An 18,843-nucleotide genomic window follows, 5' to 3' on the forward strand; every position below is an offset into this window, starting at 1 on the left:
TGGAAATAAATCTTTTAAAGACAGTAATCTGAGCTGCTGGTGATCTGCATAGAGCTAATGGATCATGAAACATGTGGTAATTACATTGTTATAACTACTGTAAATATCAGAAACATATTCAGGGCTGCTGGTTATAATCACACACTGGCAATAATATTTACAAAAGCAGCCCCGAAAGCCAAGTTTCCCATCAGGAACAGAAGTAGCATCGCCGTCTTGACTTTACTGATCTGAAAGAAAGAACAGAGAGAGAGATAACACAAGGAAGGAATGGAAATAAAGAGACGGCACTACGTAAAACGAGAGGATACTGAAGTTAGAAGCATCACCTCATCGTGCTGCTGCCTCTCCGTCACAATAATCTGTGTTTCATCACTGATGCCACTTCCTGCCAACACAAATTTAATGTTTACAATAAATAAATCATCATGAGGGTAGAACATAAAAGGCTTCATTAAGTTAATGGACTCTATTCGAAATGCCCTTTTCGAACAGAAGGAGGCGATGTGGCGTTCAGTCTTTACTAAGGACACCTTGGCATAGAGTCCGGGGAACCCAAGTATCAATCCACCGACCTTCCAGTTGGAAGATGACTGCTCTTCCTCATCATGATGTATGAATACAACACAGTGAAAATGGGCAAAAAGCCGAGTAGATGTTTATGTCTTGGTGAGAGTCGAGTCCAGCAGTCCAACAGGTGTGAAACCGTCCTGATGGATCACATCCTGCAGCCTTGTGGGGTACGTTGGTCCGCTACCAGGGCTGGAAGGACGTACAGCAGCGTTGGTTGAGGAAACAATGACAAAGTGGAAAAAACTGATCCCAAAGTGGTCTGGAAAACGTTGGCTCAGAGCTTCTCCAAACTGCAGCGTATCCCAGTAATCATCAGGCTGGAACACCTGGACAGGTGACCAGTTCATCACAGGGTTTCCCATCATTGTTAGATAACAAGCTTCATGTCCAGACCAGTCCCACCAGAGACCGTAAATGTTTGTCCTGCTTACAGATTGGTCTCGTAGGTGTGTATAGGCAAGAATCTGGCGATATGAAATGTATACAGGAGTAACTAAACAATATATTGTGATTTTCCTTCAGCAGAATCTGATGGTGGGAAAAGTGTGATAGCACAATAAACTGGTGCAACGCTATCAATATAGAGAATCTACTTTCCACTGCAGAATAAATAAGAAGAAGCTCCTTATGTACAAGATAGAGATTAAAAATGTATAAAATGTCAACTTTTCATTTAATTTCAAAGTATTTATCGACAACATGCTCTCACAGTTCTCCTTCTAACATTTACATCTTTATAGATAAAAAAAAAATGAAGTGCTGCAGATTCTCCAAGTAAACATTAACAAAACAATACCACAAAAATGAACCATCATAGCATGTTAGTATGTTTTCTAAAGCAGGAAACTGTTGATTTAAAATCGATACAGTTCTATTGAGTATCGATATATCATCACACAAATGATGGTGATATTTCAGTAAATGGATATTCTCTTGCATCCCTACCTACATTTTATTAGACATCACCTACGTCTCTCTGTAGTCCGTAAAACGATTCTACTCCTCACTGTAAAGAACTGCTATTGATCGGCATCAGCAGAAAGTAAGACATGATGAAACCAGAAGAAAAAGAGGAAAAATGTGGGATTTGAACCAACGACCCGCTTCCTAAAGACTGTTCTGGTTAGCAGCTGTTGTTAACATGAGCCCAACATTTCCTGGAGACTCAATGGTTACGGTTACATGGTGTTTCTTAATTCGGAATTAAATAATTTGGAATTAACTTAATTCTCTTACGAGTTTACATGAAAATAATAATTTCAAATGAAGGTTTACATGAAACACATCTTTACTTAATTGCTCTTTAGAGCGGCGGGTTGGGAAGGGTTCTGATTGGACAGAGGGTGCACGTGACGTATGACGTATACCGGAAATAAACAAAGTTGGCTCCCTGTTCTCGTCTTTTCAGTCGTAACTTGTAAAAACGACATAATAAGAACCAGTTTCGCCGCTATTTTTATTATAAATGTGAAGTAGCAGCTCAACACCAGCATACTACTTCACTTTCTGCAGCAACTGAGAAGGAGAAGAAAGATAGAGCACCGAACACGGGAGGTAAAACAAGGCACGTCATCGGGACAGGACGAGGTAACGAGCATGCTCAGAACGACCAGATTAACTTAGAGCCGAATGAAGGTTTACATGACAGAGGAGTTAAATAGTTCGGAATTAAAATGCAAATAAACCAGACACTTACATCGGAATTAAGTTTAATTCCCAATAAAAGTTGCATTAGGAATTAAGTGTTTACATGGTCGTTTTTATCAGTTTAAAGCAGAATGAACTTTTATTCAGAATTAAAGAGGAATTAAAACTCCAATGGAAACGTCTCATTCAAATGAGTTCTGTCCATTTCCGCTACTGTCTTCCGTCTGCGAGGACGTGTCCGCCCTGAAGGTCATGTCCAGATGATGAACACCAGTCGTATTGAGGTGTTCAGAGTGACTTCCGCTGTAAGACGGAGCTATAGCTGAAACTTCTGGCTGTGCGGTGATGCCGTCTCACACTGGTAGCGTCTTTATGTCCCAAATCCATGGCAACAGATTCAACTATATAGCAGGGATCCTCAACTCCGGTCCTCAAAGCCCACCATTCTGTTCAGATTCAGTGTTCCCCTGCTTCACATCACCTGGCTCAAATCAAGCTTGACGCGTTGCAGCAGGGAAACATCTAATACCTGCAGGATCATGGGTCTGGAGGACCAAGGTTGGAGACGACTGCTGTATTGTCCTTCTTTAAAGAGCAATAGGTGTCCCTACTGCCAACAAGGATTACGTACCTTTACTCCTGATTCTGTAAGAGTGGATTAGTAGCAGGAGGTCTGCCAGTAAGATCCACAGCAACCAGCCGGCCAGCACTGCAGGGGAGCGAGGACTGGGCAAAAGTAGAAGCTGCTGATTATAACCCAGGAACACGCACACCACTGACAGACAGAAATAAATCTGTTAGTATGGAATCATTCATATAGCTGCCACTGTTAAGGCCTTTACACACCTAGTCTGAATAATTCACACAGCTCAGCGTCAAGCCAGCCTTAATATTTTCATCTGACAGACACACAGAGGACCAATCAGAGACCAATCAGAGTTGACATAGTCACCCGAGTCGCTCGCGAGCTGTACAAGGGTCACTTTGTCGCCATTGCTCCATTCAAACTTTGGATCACCATGTCTAAACGTCTTCTTCTCTGCTTCTACAAGTAGCAGCTAGCTGCTGAAGCAGATCTTCAAATCGTCCCGGTCACGTTCTAAAGTTGGTAGAGATGCTTCAGAACCTGGAAAGTTCTCCTGTCTTTGTCCAGAACACGACTTTTCTTTTCTTTTGCAGCATCAGAACAATGTCGTCGTTGCATCGTGTGGAATCCATGTTGGTTTTTGACACCATGTGAGTTTGGTTTTAAAATAATTTATTTGCAATTTCTCATTGCATTTAATGTACATAGACAAAAACATGGATGTTTCATCCCAAAGTTTTGTATCATTTCTTCTCTTTGGTCCTGGTGTGTGAAGGTCTGTACTCTTTAAGTATGTATATCTACAAACAGAAAGGGTGAGAAAGGTGAGGAACTAAACTGCTTCTGAGGGTTCTGGGGACCAGGGTCTCCCAGTGTTTAATGGAGAGCATGGAGGAGATACCAGGAGACAGACCAGTATACAGAGACTACAACCCAGCAGCAGGACTGTTATCCGCTCCTCTGTGCAGGAGTAACAGGAGGAGCTACCAGGTTCCTACAAAATGTCTTCCAGCAGGACGAATGTTTCTGTTCAGTCTGTCAGAAACAGACTCCCCATTGGTTCCCTGTGTTCTGCTGCCAGTGTAACAAGAGTGATATGTCTCTCATTCTTTTATGTTTGGAATTTCACCAAATCCTGATCTAAACCAGGAAATCTCCACTTTATTAATGTTCGGATTGTGTTCAACAAATTGTTTATGCTCCAGTTTTAATACTGATACTGCCCCTTTAAGAAGTCGCTGTCTGATGACGTCAGCACCGCATTGTTCTCGGCCCGCGCTGTGGAGCTCTCAGTTCGCGCTTTGCAGTCTGAGAGGAGGTATGGGCCATTTTTCTGCTCGTAATTAACAAAGTGTTTGATTAATTTGACTGTACAAATTGAATTTTTATGATTGTTAATTTATAGGAGCTGTAGACACGAAGTTTTGTGCTGTTTATTTTGTGCATTTACTCGAGTTTGTAGTATTCACATATATCATGCAGCTACAAGGTCTTCCTATGTGTCTGCTAACAGGAGGCTGATGACCAACCTGTGTGAAGCAAGCTGCATGTTACAGCACTTTTCTTTTTGTTTGTACAGGTATGTTTATCTGTGTTTGTTGTTCACATGAGCAATTAATTCTGGTTGCATTTGATGTGCATTAATACATAATTGCTGTCAGTTGTAAATTAAGTTATTTCTTTTTTTTATATTAAACAAGTGGGTTATTGCTGTGATACAAAGAATTGTATTAAACAGTTATCCAACGGAGTTCGCGATTTGCAGTCTGAGAGGAGGAGGCTGATGACCAACCTGTGTGAAGCAAGCTGCATGTTACAGCACTTTTCTTTTTGTTTGTACAGAACGTTATTAAAGAGCAACTAGCAGCTGCCGTGGTCCAGATGTTTCATTCAATGTCACGTGCAAGAACACAACGCAGAAAGAACAAGTAATTCACGGGTGTGGACAAGGTCAGGAAGACCCAGGAAGGACAGCAGACACACGCACCCGTTACACCAGCAACATCCTCCAGTCTGACCAGTTTGCCAGTGGGTTAGTAAAGGGATGGGGGGAGGCAGATTCTGGGAGGGCTTCATAGACCTCCATGTGGAGCCTGAAAGTACCCTGGCTACCATTAGTAAGCAGGGTGAGATCCTCAGACCGGTTGTCAGACCGGATGCTGCTGCAGTGGGACCTGGTTTCCTCTGATGCAGGACAATGGTCGGCCTCGTGTGGTTGGAGTGTGTCAGCAGGTCCTGCACCATGAAGGTTTGATGCTATGGTCTGGCCTGTTCACCAGACCTGAACCCAGTCCAGCACATCAGGTTGGTTTTATCCACCACAGACTGTCCAGGGGTTGCCAGATGGAGGTTAAGAAGAAATACCAACCAGGAAAGGAGGTGTACATGGGTGTAGCGTTTAGCAGATGGAGACAGTTCATGAGGGACAGCTGCAGCTTTCTGCTGGACAGGTAAGTTCATTCAGTTTTTATTTTGCCGTTATGTTAGGAACAGGGCAGGTAGTCCAGCAGCTTCTTAATCCTCCTGTTTGAGTCGCATCATTTCCTGTTACTGCTGTATAAAACGGCAGAGATGCTAATCTGGTAGTTAGCTGCAGTGGAAAAGCTCCATTAAACAGTTGCTGTTTCTCTTCTCAGAAGTCATACCAGCAGACCATCATATGCTTTTCCTTCTTACGTATTTTCCATTTATTTTTAATCAGCTGAAATCATTTGTTTCAGCTGATTTGTAAAGAGACTATTAGCAGCTATTAGCTATTAGCAGTAGCTTGGTACTAAATACAGCGCAGTGGTATTAACGTACGTAAACGGCAAATCACCAGAGAGCACTATTAGATTGTTTGGAGTGAATTAGCGAACCACTAGATGGGAGTAATTCTCATACACTGGGGCCTGAAAGCAGCCGTGTGTAGTATTGTGTCGTATTGTGTAGTATCGTGAAGCTGTGTTGTGTGTAGCATCGCCTGCTTGGTGATGGGAGTCCAGAGACTGTAGAGTCTTGGAGGATGGTCTGATGGGTGTTATGGGAGACAGATAATTGCCTTTAGATGAATCCATCAGCTTTATGGTGGCAGCTCTGATGCGAGTCAGGATTTCCACCATGACACAGATCCTCCTCCACGGCTTTAAGAAGCCAGGCGACGTTTAGCTCCGTAAACTGTTACATCCTGGAGGAAATGTTTATTCCTGAATGTTTTCTGACTGGAAGATTACAGATATTCTGGAAATTACAGTTAATAAAGAAAATTGTGGCTTCAAATAAATGTATTATTCATGTTTTCCCTAAAACTTTATAAAATATAAGTAAATTTCCAGCTATCATCTCCTAATTTGGTCAGCAATATTATTCACTATTATATCAAATAAAGTTTGTGTTGTTTTTTCAGTGATACATAGAATATTATTCTCTCTGACAATGGTAATGGCTTATTAAAATGTCTGTATTTACAAATAAATGCACAATAATAATTAGAGATGAGCCTTTTCCATCAATCCTCTCACCAGCGAGAATCTGACTGGTCGTTCCCACTGCGAAGTGCATCCAGCTGAAGAGGATCCTTCTGCAGACACAGAGACGTTAACATGTTTGCATTAACTAAAAGGGCCATTCGTTTACTATTGATGACCCACCTGGAGGACTGCGGCGATGGTCTAAGAACCGCCATAACGGTCTGGATGATGGACAGCAGGAAGACAGTACAGCCTATGTAAGGATGAGAACCTGCAGACTGCAAGAAAATACAGACTTAATATTTCAGGCAAAATTTAAGTTCATAATAGTTTAACTGGTTTTTGTTGGAAGTTAAATAGTTAAGTTTTTTTAAACTTGCGTTTTTTTTCTTCTTGTTTGTTATTGTGGGATTTTTCCAGAACCTTCATTGTTTAGTTTCATCTGACAGGCTGATATCAGAGCTCAGCCTGAGTGGTGAGTCAGTTTGACTAAATTTAACACAGTGACAATCGTCCAGCAGGACATCACGTGACAAACACGCGTGAGTCATTCACAACAGAACAGCTAGAGCAACACAGAACACAAGAGGAAGCGGATTAACCGGAACATGCTGCAGGTCACAGAAACTTCTCAGATGCTGCTTCAGTTTGTGTTCTTTAAGTCATTATTAAACATTATTCCTTCCATCCCAGTAGTAATAAAATATTCATCAGCTTGGTTCAACATGAGCGTAAAATCAGACATTTGTAATGAAAACCAGCATTTGTAATAAAAATTCATGTTACTCTTTTTTTCATTTGCTTTCTTAGACCCACTTACAGAAATCCAGGGAGCAGAAAGGGCTGGAGCCTTTCGCTCTGCCCTGGGCAGGTTACCGGTCCATCACTGGACCAAATCGGCTGGTCACACCTTGGAATCACTGATTATATGCTGTCCTGGCAGAGGAAGAATTTTACTTTTTATAAAACAAAATGTCTGTAGTCCTGACTTAAATAAGCTCCTTGCCAGCTTCAGCAGCCAGACAGAAGACAGTCTTTGACTGTGTATTCAGACACTGACCGAGCCGTACTGTGATCCATTCATTCATTATCTGAACTGCTTAATCCGTTGAAGGGTTGCGGAGGAGCGGGAGCCTATCCCAGCAGCCTTTGGGCGAGAGGCGGGGTACACTCTGGACAGTCCATCACAAAGAGATAAACAACCATTCACACTTACACTCACTCTTTGGGACAATTTACAGTAAGCAATTAACCCGACATACATGTCTTTGGGCAGTGGGAGGAAGCTGGAGTACCTGGAGAGAACCAACCCATACATGGGGAGAACATGCAAACTCCATACTGTTTCCATGAAGATGAGGGTCCTGATAGTTTCCATGGAGATGAGGGTCATGCTAGTTTCCATGGAGATGAGGGTCCTGATAGTTTCCATGGAGATGAGGGTCCTGATAGTTTCCATGAAGATGAGGGTCCTGATAGTTTCCATGGAGATGAGGGTCATGCTAGTTTCCATGGAGATGAGGGTCATGCTAGTTTCCATGGAGATGAAGGGGATTATAGTGTAGTGAATTCGCTTCCTATCAGAAACTCTCTTGGACTTCACATCTTTCAGGACCCTCATGGTGTTTCTGAGGTGAATGTGGGGTCTGGCTGCTCTTCATTTAGTTTCTGCTCAAATTTCAACAAATATAAATGAACAGATTTTGTGTAAAACCATGAAATAGTCATGACTCGCTGTGTTGTGGTGGAAATGTGACTCTGAAGGACAAACATGAAGGATTCAGACATGCCAGCCATGTAGACAGGTGGACGAGCATGAAGGAAGGAAACACACAGACTTACCTCGCTCCATCCTCTCCTGTAGATGAAAGGTAAGATGAAAGCCACACCGGTTAGGACGACAGCCAGTGCCATCATGGTCCGATGAAGCTTCCGAGAGAAGAGAGAAGGAGGACTTACTCGTATCATCAGATCGTAGCCAGTATCATAACACAGCCAGTAATGGTCATGTAACCTCAGCATCATTTAGCAGGTAGCTACTTTCAGTTTAAGGTTTTAAATTGGTAAATGTATTTTATTTCTAGCTCCTGAGTTACTGAGTTGTGCTGAACCTGACGAGGAAGTAAAACTGGGTGTAGTGGAAGTATAGTAGAGTAAACTATGATACATTCAGTACTAATAAACTGGGGGAAAAAATTCAAACCAATATTTCTGCCTGGTTGCTGATGATGAATAGAAGAACCTCGACCTGACTGGTGGTCTGTGGTGTCCACTTCGGCTTTTTCACCCATTATTTTGATTATTTGTCCCAAACAACGGTGAGTTATGTCAGCTTTTATTCAATTAAGCTTTATTTGCACAGCAACAATTCACAACGAAGCTGTGTCTGGGCATTTAAAGGTCCAGTCCAGCAGGCTACTACAGGGATGACCCGAGGGTCCCCCAAACCAGTCCTAATGAAGTCTTCTGTTGGGAAAATGTTTGTGGATGTGAGAGCTGGCCCATCCCAGTGGGATGGCAATCTACACAGCTGTTTTCTGGACTCCACCCCCACCAGGGGTCTGCAGCTTTTCTCACCAACTCCAGAGAAAACCGGCATGAATCTGCTTGGACAGATTCATTCACAGCCATAATGCTGGCTTACCAGTGTGCTTGACTTGTGCTGAGAAGTTAGCAAACCACATTATTTTATATTAAAAGATGGCTTCAGAAAATTCACACATCTGTTAACAAGATGAGTTTCTATGTCTACTTTGTTTATTCATACAATATGTTCCTGTTTTGCCGTATTTTAATTGGTTGTGTTATATTACGAACCTGTAAGATGACCTGTTATCAAAGATACCAAAAATAAAATGTTATCTGAGCATTAAAAGAGTGGTTTCAGAATGTCTGTGGAAGTGGAACTTTGCAAAATTTCTGCAGGTTTTATAGAAATTTGATAGATGAATGATCCATTAAAAACATCTATGCTGGACTTTGTTCGGAAAATTAAAGACATATCTCCTTCTGCAAAGGTAACATCAAAATAACAACAAACACGAGAACTCAGCAAACTGGTCCAGCTCCAGCAGAGTCGATCAGCTGTGATCAGGATAACGATCAGACAGCACTGTTGTGTAGAAATGGGAACTCTGATAAAGTCTGCGCTTTAGCATTTTGTTTTGTCATAACACATAAAAATAACCTGAAGTTATTCAGAGAGTTAAAGCCAAATAGGTTTCACAATTCTATGTTTGTTTGGTGGGACAGGTGGGAAAAATGCCCATGGCCAAGATGATCAATGGCTGTGGGATGATTTGGGGATCCACCACCAACCACATGGAAAGACCATAACGTTTCTGTCCAGCTCGCTGCATTAAGGACAATGAAAGTGGGAAAGGATGATGCATCCGTAGAGTATCAGGGAATGGAGATATTGTACTGATCTGCCCAGTAGTTGGACTCTCCCATCCTCAATACAAGAGTTTGATGATAAAAAAAAAAAAAAAAGCAGCGCTGGATGGAAATAAATGCAACATTGCAGAAGCTTATTGAGATGATAGCACACAGAACGTTGCTGGAGACGAAGTTAAATACCAAGCAAATATTAAAGTGTTTGACCTTTTCCTCGGTCAAGCAGTGCATATGGTTGCTGCTGTCTCTAGAGCCATATTTCTGACTACGGAGCTGCCAGTTACCAGTATTTTTCCCAGCAGATCGGGGAAAATCAGTTGGAAATGTGGACATGTTAGTGGTGAACCACAGGTTGAAGTTTATGACTGTGTTTCCTCCTGGATATCTCCAGGGCTGCTGGAGGACCCCAACATGTGTCTGGAAGACTTTATTAACCATGCAGTGTTGGTGCTCTCACCTGAAACCCGAGCCGTCGTCCCAGTAGAGTTGCATCAAGCTGTTTGTAGTGGCGAGCGATGAAGACAGCTGTGCTTACAGACCACATCCAGGCAGTCAGCATCAACACACCTGAGACAACAAGGCTCCACTTCACTGGACTGGAGAGATGTCCGACAACATACTGTACTTTCACAGCCTTTTAAGTAAGTTGTCTGAGGTGTTCTGCTGATAGGGTCTAGTCTCCAGCTGGTCCATCATTTGTTATTTTTCATAGGTTTTTAATCTACAAGTTCCTTTAGAAAAGTTAAAATGAAGCAAATAAAGGTATAGTCGCAGTGGAGCATGTTGATGCCAGATTTAGTCAATAGTCTGATTTCTACATAGAGCAAAAAAAACAAACTGGGTGAATGTGAGTGTCCAAAGTTCAGACTGTACATTAAATGTTTTTTTTTCAATAGTTATAATGATTACACAGATGTGTCTCCAGTCATTAGTCTTAGTGTTACTCTGACATCTTTAAATCAGGAGATGTGAACAAACCATGGATCTTGATCAGCAGAGGTGAACGGGAGCCACTTAAATCCTCTGGAAATCCAGTAATGACCTTCAGACTGGTGGAGATAAGGGGCTGGCGCTCATGTCGGTAAATTGAACCTGAAGGAACCAAAGTTTTAATAGCTGCAATACATTTACAAAGTGGTTTTATGCAGGACTGGAACTACGGGGGAGGTAAGGAGGCTCGGCTAAGATGTTATGCTGACAGTCATCTGTCACTCTGCTCTGTGTTTACTGTGTGTTTACTGTTCGACTTGATCTGTCAAGATCTTTCCATCTTTCCTCACTCATGGCCGACAAACTTTCATCTAGGAAGGATGATTCTTTGTCAAACAAAATCTTATTGCCATTTCTCCTCCCTGCTTTGAGGTAATCCTCGCCTTCCCAAGGTGTTCTTTCTTCTACCTCGTCCGCAAGAAATGCCACAGAAGACGTGTATAATGTGGAGGCGTTCGACAAAGCTGAGGGTCATTTGCGTGTCTGGTCGCTGGAGTGATCCGGCTTGTCTCTGAGAGTCTGCTCTATTTTGATGAAAAAAACTTTACAGGTGTTTCTCTTGTGTTTCTGGTGGTTAAATGACTGGCCTGTTCTTGTAAAGGAAAGTTTCCCCCACTGTCTACAAAGACAAAAAGACTCTCCCAACTTACCTTGGTGATATCTGCCATGTGCCAGAAATATGTAGTAGCTTTGGTTCAAGTCAAATCTGTTAGAAAGGATGGTGTTTCTATGGAAACGGCATTGGATGACTCCTTCAGCCATCCCCGAGGCTTGACCCCAGAGATTGTCCTGACAACAGAAGACAACAGCAGACTATGTGAGAGAAGAGATGCAGCTGAATACTCACACACTCATCGGTGTGAGTTTACCTCCGCTTCTAACTCGGGGTGTGTTCGTCCAGAGATGTGTGCAGCACTGATGGTAACTCTGCCTCCGTTATTCATGCACAGATATGCATCATCATTCCCCTGCAGAGACAGAAACACATCTGTACGTCTAATGTTTGTCATGTTCAGTCTAAAAGTCAACATGGTTCTGACTGGAGTCAATCAGTCAATCAATCAATCTTTATTTATAAAGCACCTTCCACATAATACAAATGTAGCGCAAAGTGCTTTACATTAAAATCTTTTTTTTTTTTTTAAAGTCAAATCTTCCTTCAGGCATCCTGAGTTATTTAACATCTCCTCTGATTGGTCTGGTCATCTCTGACAAGTTCAACCCTGACTCTGTAAAGCTGTTCGCCGTCTCTCTGCCAGTCCAGGATTCCCATCCTGGAGAGGACTCTCCAGCCTTTTCCAGCTGAGGAGCATGGTTCAGAATGTGTAGATGCTGATGTAACTTTAGCTGAGCTGCTGGGCGACGTAGCTACATGTGGAGGGACGTTTGTAAGTGTATAAGCAGCATCACGGGGAGCTTAGAAGTTTAGAAGTGTGTATACTCTGTGCTGACTGAAAAAGATGTGGGTATACTCCATCTACCCGCGTATACCCTGGACTACACTACTGGATGGGTGTGTATGCATGCTAATGTAAATGCATATGTATGTAGGCTGTTTTCTCTCTCATTCTTTCCTTCTGTCTCTCTTTTACTCTCTACAAGGTTTTTTTATGTTTTTTCTTCTTATCTCTTCTCTTTCTGTCTCTTTTCTGTCCTCTCCGGTCCAGCAATACAAACTTTGTAATACAAACAATTATGCAAAATAAATAGAAATATAAAATAAGAATCCAGAACATCAAGTGGAGCATCATATCTATAAAGCTCCCCTTGGCAAAGTAAATTTGCTCAGCAGAACACAGCATCCAGAAAATCATTCTGCCTGCTTAAATGCTGGACAAGACAAAAAAAATTATGCCCACTCTGCCTTTACTGATAAACAAATCGTTAATAAAAGCAACCATAATTCATTCATTCATTCATTTTCCAAACCGCTTAATTCAATTCAGGGTCGCGGGGAAGCTGGAGCCTATCCCAGCAGCCTTTGGGCAAAAGGCAGCAACCATAATTGTTCAGTATATTTGTGAAATGCATTGTATTAAGCAGATAATTTTTATTTCTCTTTACCGTTATGTAATTCCTCTTAATCTGTAAAAAAGATGATGCAACTCACCATCCATTTGTCCAGAGACAGGGCGAATGAGAGGTAACCTTCTGCAGGCCCACTGAGTTCAAACATCCCACTGTGTCCTGATTCATCAGTGGTAAATGACAGGAAGAAACAGTGGGGGTCTGACTCAGGGTGACAGTCCACAGGGTCTCTGAGGCAGGACTTACTGTGGCCACATCCCACCGAGCTGAACTGAGGAAGAACGGGAAAACCAGTGGTTATGGTGTCATCACTATGGGGATTCACACCTCTTGTTATTCTGGACTACAGACACTGACTGGAGAAGACAAAGCAGTGGTGGTTTCTGCAGGAGCAACTGTAGACACAGGAGGAGTGGCTCCTCTCAAAGACACCACCAGATCTGGAGTCCACACCCAGTACGTCTTATACTCCTGCACCACGGTCACACTGCAGCGACAAACACAGAAATACGACTCAGAGGGAAGCATACCTCACACACATCAGAGTGTTTCACAGGGACAGTAAGCCAGAATACAGAAAACAAGATACACAGAATAAAACTGCTAGTTAAAAATATCTACAGAGTCCAAACTAAGTAAAGGTAGAGGCAAATCATTCCACAGCTGCTGGGAAGGTCTGGTGTCCTGGAATGAGAGGGACCAGGAAAAGGTTCTGCTTGGATGACCCCAGACTGGGACAGGTATGGCTGAAGCAGGTAACGGTTCACATCAGGCTTTTTGATCCAAATCCGAGTCCGTTTGCTCAGAAAGTCGCTTCTTTCGGGGAAATGTGAACGCGCCAAACAATTCTGATTTAGATCAAAGAAGCGACTCGGTCCGCCTACAAATGCAGGTCTCGGCCCATTTCAAGTGGACTAAATACAGGAACTGGACTACAAAAAAAAAGTCACTTCCAGCATTTTGCGTAGCATTGCATTGTGGGTAAATCCATAACGATGGCGTTAAGGGTCCTCTGCCTCGTCTGGTGTTCATACTGCGTCCATTGTTGCAGTGGATTTCTGAGGATACTTGCATAAGACACAATAAAAACCCAAAACAGCCATAGTTTGGTCTCCATGTTTAACTGGCAGGTGGAGGAAACAGAGTTTTCTTCACGCCGGTCTTGTCCTCTCTTTTGCTAAATACTAGTGCAGCGCCACCTCTGGTGGGAATGGGGAGATATTATTCTAATGGTTTGGCTGGTTTGACCAAAGTGCAGCGTGAACACGATCTCGGTCTGCATGGATACACCCCCCTACAGCTGAACTGAGTCCCCATTCGGACCGAGTCTAGCGGACTATCCTGATGTGAATACACCCTAAGAGGACTCTGAGCATGTATAGATCTGAAGGTTGCCACATACACTGCGTTTCCATTCACCTGTCACAAATAAAGTGATCTCTCTAAAATTTCTTGTTTCTTTTTTTAACCCTGTCCTGTCCAGCATTGTAGCATACGGAACGGCAGTCTGTGTATGTAGATGAAAACCAGAATAAGTCCCAGAACGGAGCCCTGAGGAACTCCATGACAGCTCAGTGTGTTCAGACTCTGAGTACTCACAGAAACTGGACTGCTGGTGGAGGGTTTTGTGGTGACACCCACACTGCCTGAAAGTATGTTTTTCTGGAACTTTCCTTGTGGCTCAGTGCAGATCCCTACACATGGCACAGAAAATATTCATAAAGCACGTTATGTTTGTCATTTATATCATTTCATGATCATTTATTTTGTCATTTATTTATATATGTTTGTTGGATGTTGACATCTTCATTTATTCTCTTGTGAAGTACTATGAATAGAGTTAATCACCTAGCTACAGTTAGATTTTTATGTACCTGTTGCTGCTGCTGTTCTTTTTTTTCTCAGCTTGTCTTCTTTTAACTGCTCCTGATGATTGTCTGCTCTGTTTTCTCAAAGAGGCTGGAAGATGTTTTCTGTTTGGTTACAAGTGTAGCAGCTGCCTCTTGTTGTTTTCTATCTTTGTCTCCTTTTTTAAAAATGAATATCTTAACTTTACAGTAAGTAAAGTTTATTCATCTCACATCCACTTGTTTTATTGGTGGTGCAGCGATGGCAAACTTTCTGCTACTGATTAATTTAATACTCCGAAATTAAATGAATGAGTCAGAATTTAAGATCTGCACCCATCCATCTTCTGCCACTTATCCAGGGTCGGGTCACGGGGACAGCAGTGTAGCCAGGGAAGCCCAGACTTCCCTCTCCCCAGCCACATTTGCCAACTCTGCGGGGGGATCCCAAGGCGTTCCCATGTCAGCCGAGAGATATAATCCCTCCAGCATTTCCTGGGTTTCCCTCAGGGTCTCCTCCCACAGGGACGTGCCTGGAACACTTCACCAGGTAAGGGGTCCAGGAGGCATCCTGACCAGATGCCCGAGCCACCTCAATTGACTCCTCTGAATGTGGAGGAGCAGCGGCTCTACTCTGATCTCCTCCCGGATGACCGAGCTCCTCACCCTATCTCTAAGGGTGAGCCCGGCCACCCTGCGGAGGAAACTCATTTCAGCCGCCTGTATACGAGATCTCCTTCTTTGGTTATGGCCCACAGCTAACAACCATAGGTGAGGGTAGGAACATAGATAGACTAGTAAATGGAGAGCCTTCTGGCTCAGCTCCTTCTTTGCCATGACAGACCGGTGCACAGTTCACATTACTGTAGACGTCAAACCGATTCGTCTGTTGAAACTCCTTCACTTGAGGCAGGACCTGACTCCCGACCTGGAGAGGGCAATCCACCCTATTCCAGATAGGACCATGGTCTCAGATTTGGAGGTGCTGATTCTCATCCCAGTCGCTTCACACTCAGCCGCGAATCACTCAAGTGAGAGCTGGAGATCACGACCAGATGAAGCCAACAGGACCTTGTCAGCTGCAAAAAGCAGGGACCCAATCCTGAGGCCACCAAGCCGGATCCCCTCAACACCTCGACTGCATCTAGAAATTTTGTCCAGAAAAGTTATGAACAGAATCTGTGATAAACGGCAGCCTTGGCGGAGTCCAACCCTCATCCGACTTACTACCGGCAATGCGAACCAAGCTCTGACACCTGTGAAACAGGGACCGGACAGCTCGTACAAGGGGGTCCGGTACCCCATACTCCACCCCCCATGTAACCCTTTTGGACTGAGCCCGACCGGGCCACCTGGGCAAAGGCCCGGCCACCAAACACTCGCTCTCGTGCCCCACCCCCCCGCCCCATGTAAAAAGGTGATATAAATTATTGTGATGTTTAATCCTTTTCTACCTGAGTGTGGTCACATGTCAGCAGCTGAGCGTCATGTGAGTCGGTCAGGATAAAGAATCCTACTGCTGGGGCGTTGAGGTTCGCAGCATCCCGAGCTTCTATCAGGAATCCTCTGAAGAATATGGGGCTGGAGGAGGCACTTTGTAAGGATACTGTTAATGAGTTAACGAGAGGAAAGAGAAGAATTAGCCAAAAGCAAAGATCAAGTATTTAATCAACTTGCTTTAACTTACCGGTAATGTGGTCACCTTGACTAAAGATGGAAGTATCCACAGAGAAGCGATAAGGAGGAGCATCTTGTCTGGGTTCATAACCATGCTGGGGTATCATGTTTCCACAAGCAACCTGGACTTTCCCACTGCTGTAGCCCCTAACTGAGTCCGCCAACGCCAGCAGAAAGTATGCACACAGCATGGCTGATGCTGTAAGTCGAGGAGACAAGAAACACATCCGCCTGGCATGAAAGGTGGAGTTTACCTGATCTAAACATATTCTGAACACATCCATCCTTTTTCTTCAGGGTCTATCTCAGCAGTTATGAGGAGAGAGGCAGGACACCTGGACAGAACACCTAGACAGAACACCTGGACAGGACACCTGGACAGAACATCTAGACAGAACACCTGGACAGGACACCTGGACAGAACACCTAGACAGAACACCTGGACAGGACACCTGGAAAGAACATCTAGACAGAACACCTGGAAAGAACACCTGGACAGAACACCTGGACAGGACACCTGGACAGAACATCTAGACAGAACACCTGGAAAGAACACCTAGACAGAACACCTGGACAGGACACCTGGACAGAACACATAGACAGAACACCTGGACAGGTCACCTGGACAGAACACCAAGACAGAACACCTGGACAGATCACCTGGACAGAACATCTAGACAGGACACCTGGACAGGTCACCTGGACAGAACACCTAGACAGAACACCTGGACAGATCACCTGGACAGAACATCTAGACAGATCACCTGGACAGAACATCTAGACAGGACACCTGGACAGAACACCTGGACAGAACATCTAGACAGGACACCTGGACAGAACACCAAGACAGAACACCTGGACAGGACACCTGGACAGAACACCTAGACAGAACACCTGGACAGAACATCTAGACAGAAAACCTGGACAGGTCAACTGGACAGAACACCAAGACATAACACCTGGACAGATCACCTGGACAGAATATCTAGACAGGACACCTGGACAGAACACCTGGACAGAACATCTAGACAGAACACCTGGACAGAACATCTAGACAGGACACCTGGACAGAACACCAAGACAGAACACCTGGACAGAACACCTAGACAGAACACCTGGACAGAACACCAAGACAGAACACCTGGACAGGTCACCTGGACAGAACACCTAGACAGAACACCTGGACAGGTCACCTGGACAGAACACCTGGACAGAACACCTGGACAGGTCACCTGGAAAGAACACCTAGAAGGAACACCTGGACAGGTCACCTGGACAGAACATCTAGACAGAACACCTGGACAGAACACCTGGACAGAACATCTAGACAGAACACCTGGACAGAACACCAAGACAGAACACTTGGACAGAACACCTGGACAGGACACCTGGACAGAACACCTAGAAGGAACACCTGGACAGGTCACCTGGACAGAACATCTAGACAGAACACCTGGACAGAACATCTAGACAGAATACCTGGACAGAACACCTAGACAGAACACCTGGACAGAACACCTGGACAGAACATCTAGACAGAACACCTGGACAGAACACCTGGACAGAACATCTAGACAGAATACCTGGACAGAGCACCTAGACAGAACACCTGGACAGAACACCTGGACAGGACACCTGGACAGAACACCTAGAAGGAACACCTGGACAGGTCACCTGGACAGAACATCTAGAAAGAACACCTGGACAGAACATCTAGACAGAACACCTGGACAGAACATCTAGACAGAACACCTGGACAGAACACCTAGACAGGACACCTGGACAGAACATCAAGACAGAACACCTGGACAGAACATCTAGACAGAACACCTGGACAGAACACCTAGACAGAACACCTGGACAGAACACCTAGACAGAACATCTAGACAGAACACCTAGACAGAACACCTGGACAGAACACCTGGACAGGACACCTGGACAGAACACCTGGACAGAACACCAAGACAGAACACCTGGACAGAACACCTAGACAGAACATCTAGACAGAACACCTGGACAGAACACCTAGACAGAACACCTGGACAGAACACCTGGACAGAACACCTAGACAGAACATCTAGACAGAACACCTGGACAGAACATCTAGACAGAACACCTGGACAGAACACCTAGACAGAACATCAAGACAGAACACCTAGACAGAACACCTGGACAGAACACCTAGACAGGACACCTGGACAGAACACCTAGACAGAACACCTGGACAGAACACCTAGACAGAACATCTAGACAGAACACCTGGACAGAACACCTAGACAGAACACCTGGACAGAACACCTGGACAGAACATCTAGACAGGACACCTGGAAAGAACACCAAGACAGAACACCTGGACAGAACACCTGGACAGAACACCTAGACAGAACACCTGGACAGAACACCTAGACAGAACATCTAGACAGAACACCTGGACAGAACACCTAGACAGAACACCTGGACAGAACACCTGGACAGAACATCTAGACAGGACACCTGGAAAGAACACCAAGACAGAACACCTGGACAGAACACCTAGACAGAACATCTAGACAGAACACCTGGACAGAACATCTAGACAGAACACCTGGACAGAACACCTAGACAGAACACCTGGACAGAACATCTAGACAGAACACCTGGACAGAACACC

General features: G+C 44.1%; 1 protein-coding gene across 1 annotated transcript; it reads right to left on the reverse strand.

Moving 5' to 3' along the window:
- Positions 1 to 222: 222 nt before the first annotated feature.
- Positions 223 to 16,384, reverse strand: frrs1b (ferric-chelate reductase 1b; the record flags this gene model as incomplete). The annotated part of the gene is made up of 14 exons (XM_079260006.1): positions 223 to 230; positions 2,852 to 2,995; positions 6,307 to 6,365; positions 6,436 to 6,533; positions 8,098 to 8,184; positions 10,109 to 10,218; positions 10,630 to 10,743; positions 11,292 to 11,430; positions 11,511 to 11,609; positions 12,752 to 12,940; positions 13,027 to 13,156; positions 14,269 to 14,363; positions 15,971 to 16,122; positions 16,204 to 16,384. 14 exons carry the CDS (start codon positions 16,382 to 16,384, stop codon positions 223 to 225), a joined length of 1,605 nt encoding a protein of 534 aa, XP_079116132.1.
- Between the last annotated feature and the right edge of the window lie 2,459 nt (positions 16,385 to 18,843).

This window comes from Telmatherina bonti (genome assembly GCF_933228915.1).
Source record: "Telmatherina bonti genome assembly, chromosome: 20".
Classification (NCBI taxonomy): domain Eukaryota; kingdom Metazoa; phylum Chordata; class Actinopteri; order Atheriniformes; family Telmatherinidae; genus Telmatherina; species Telmatherina bonti.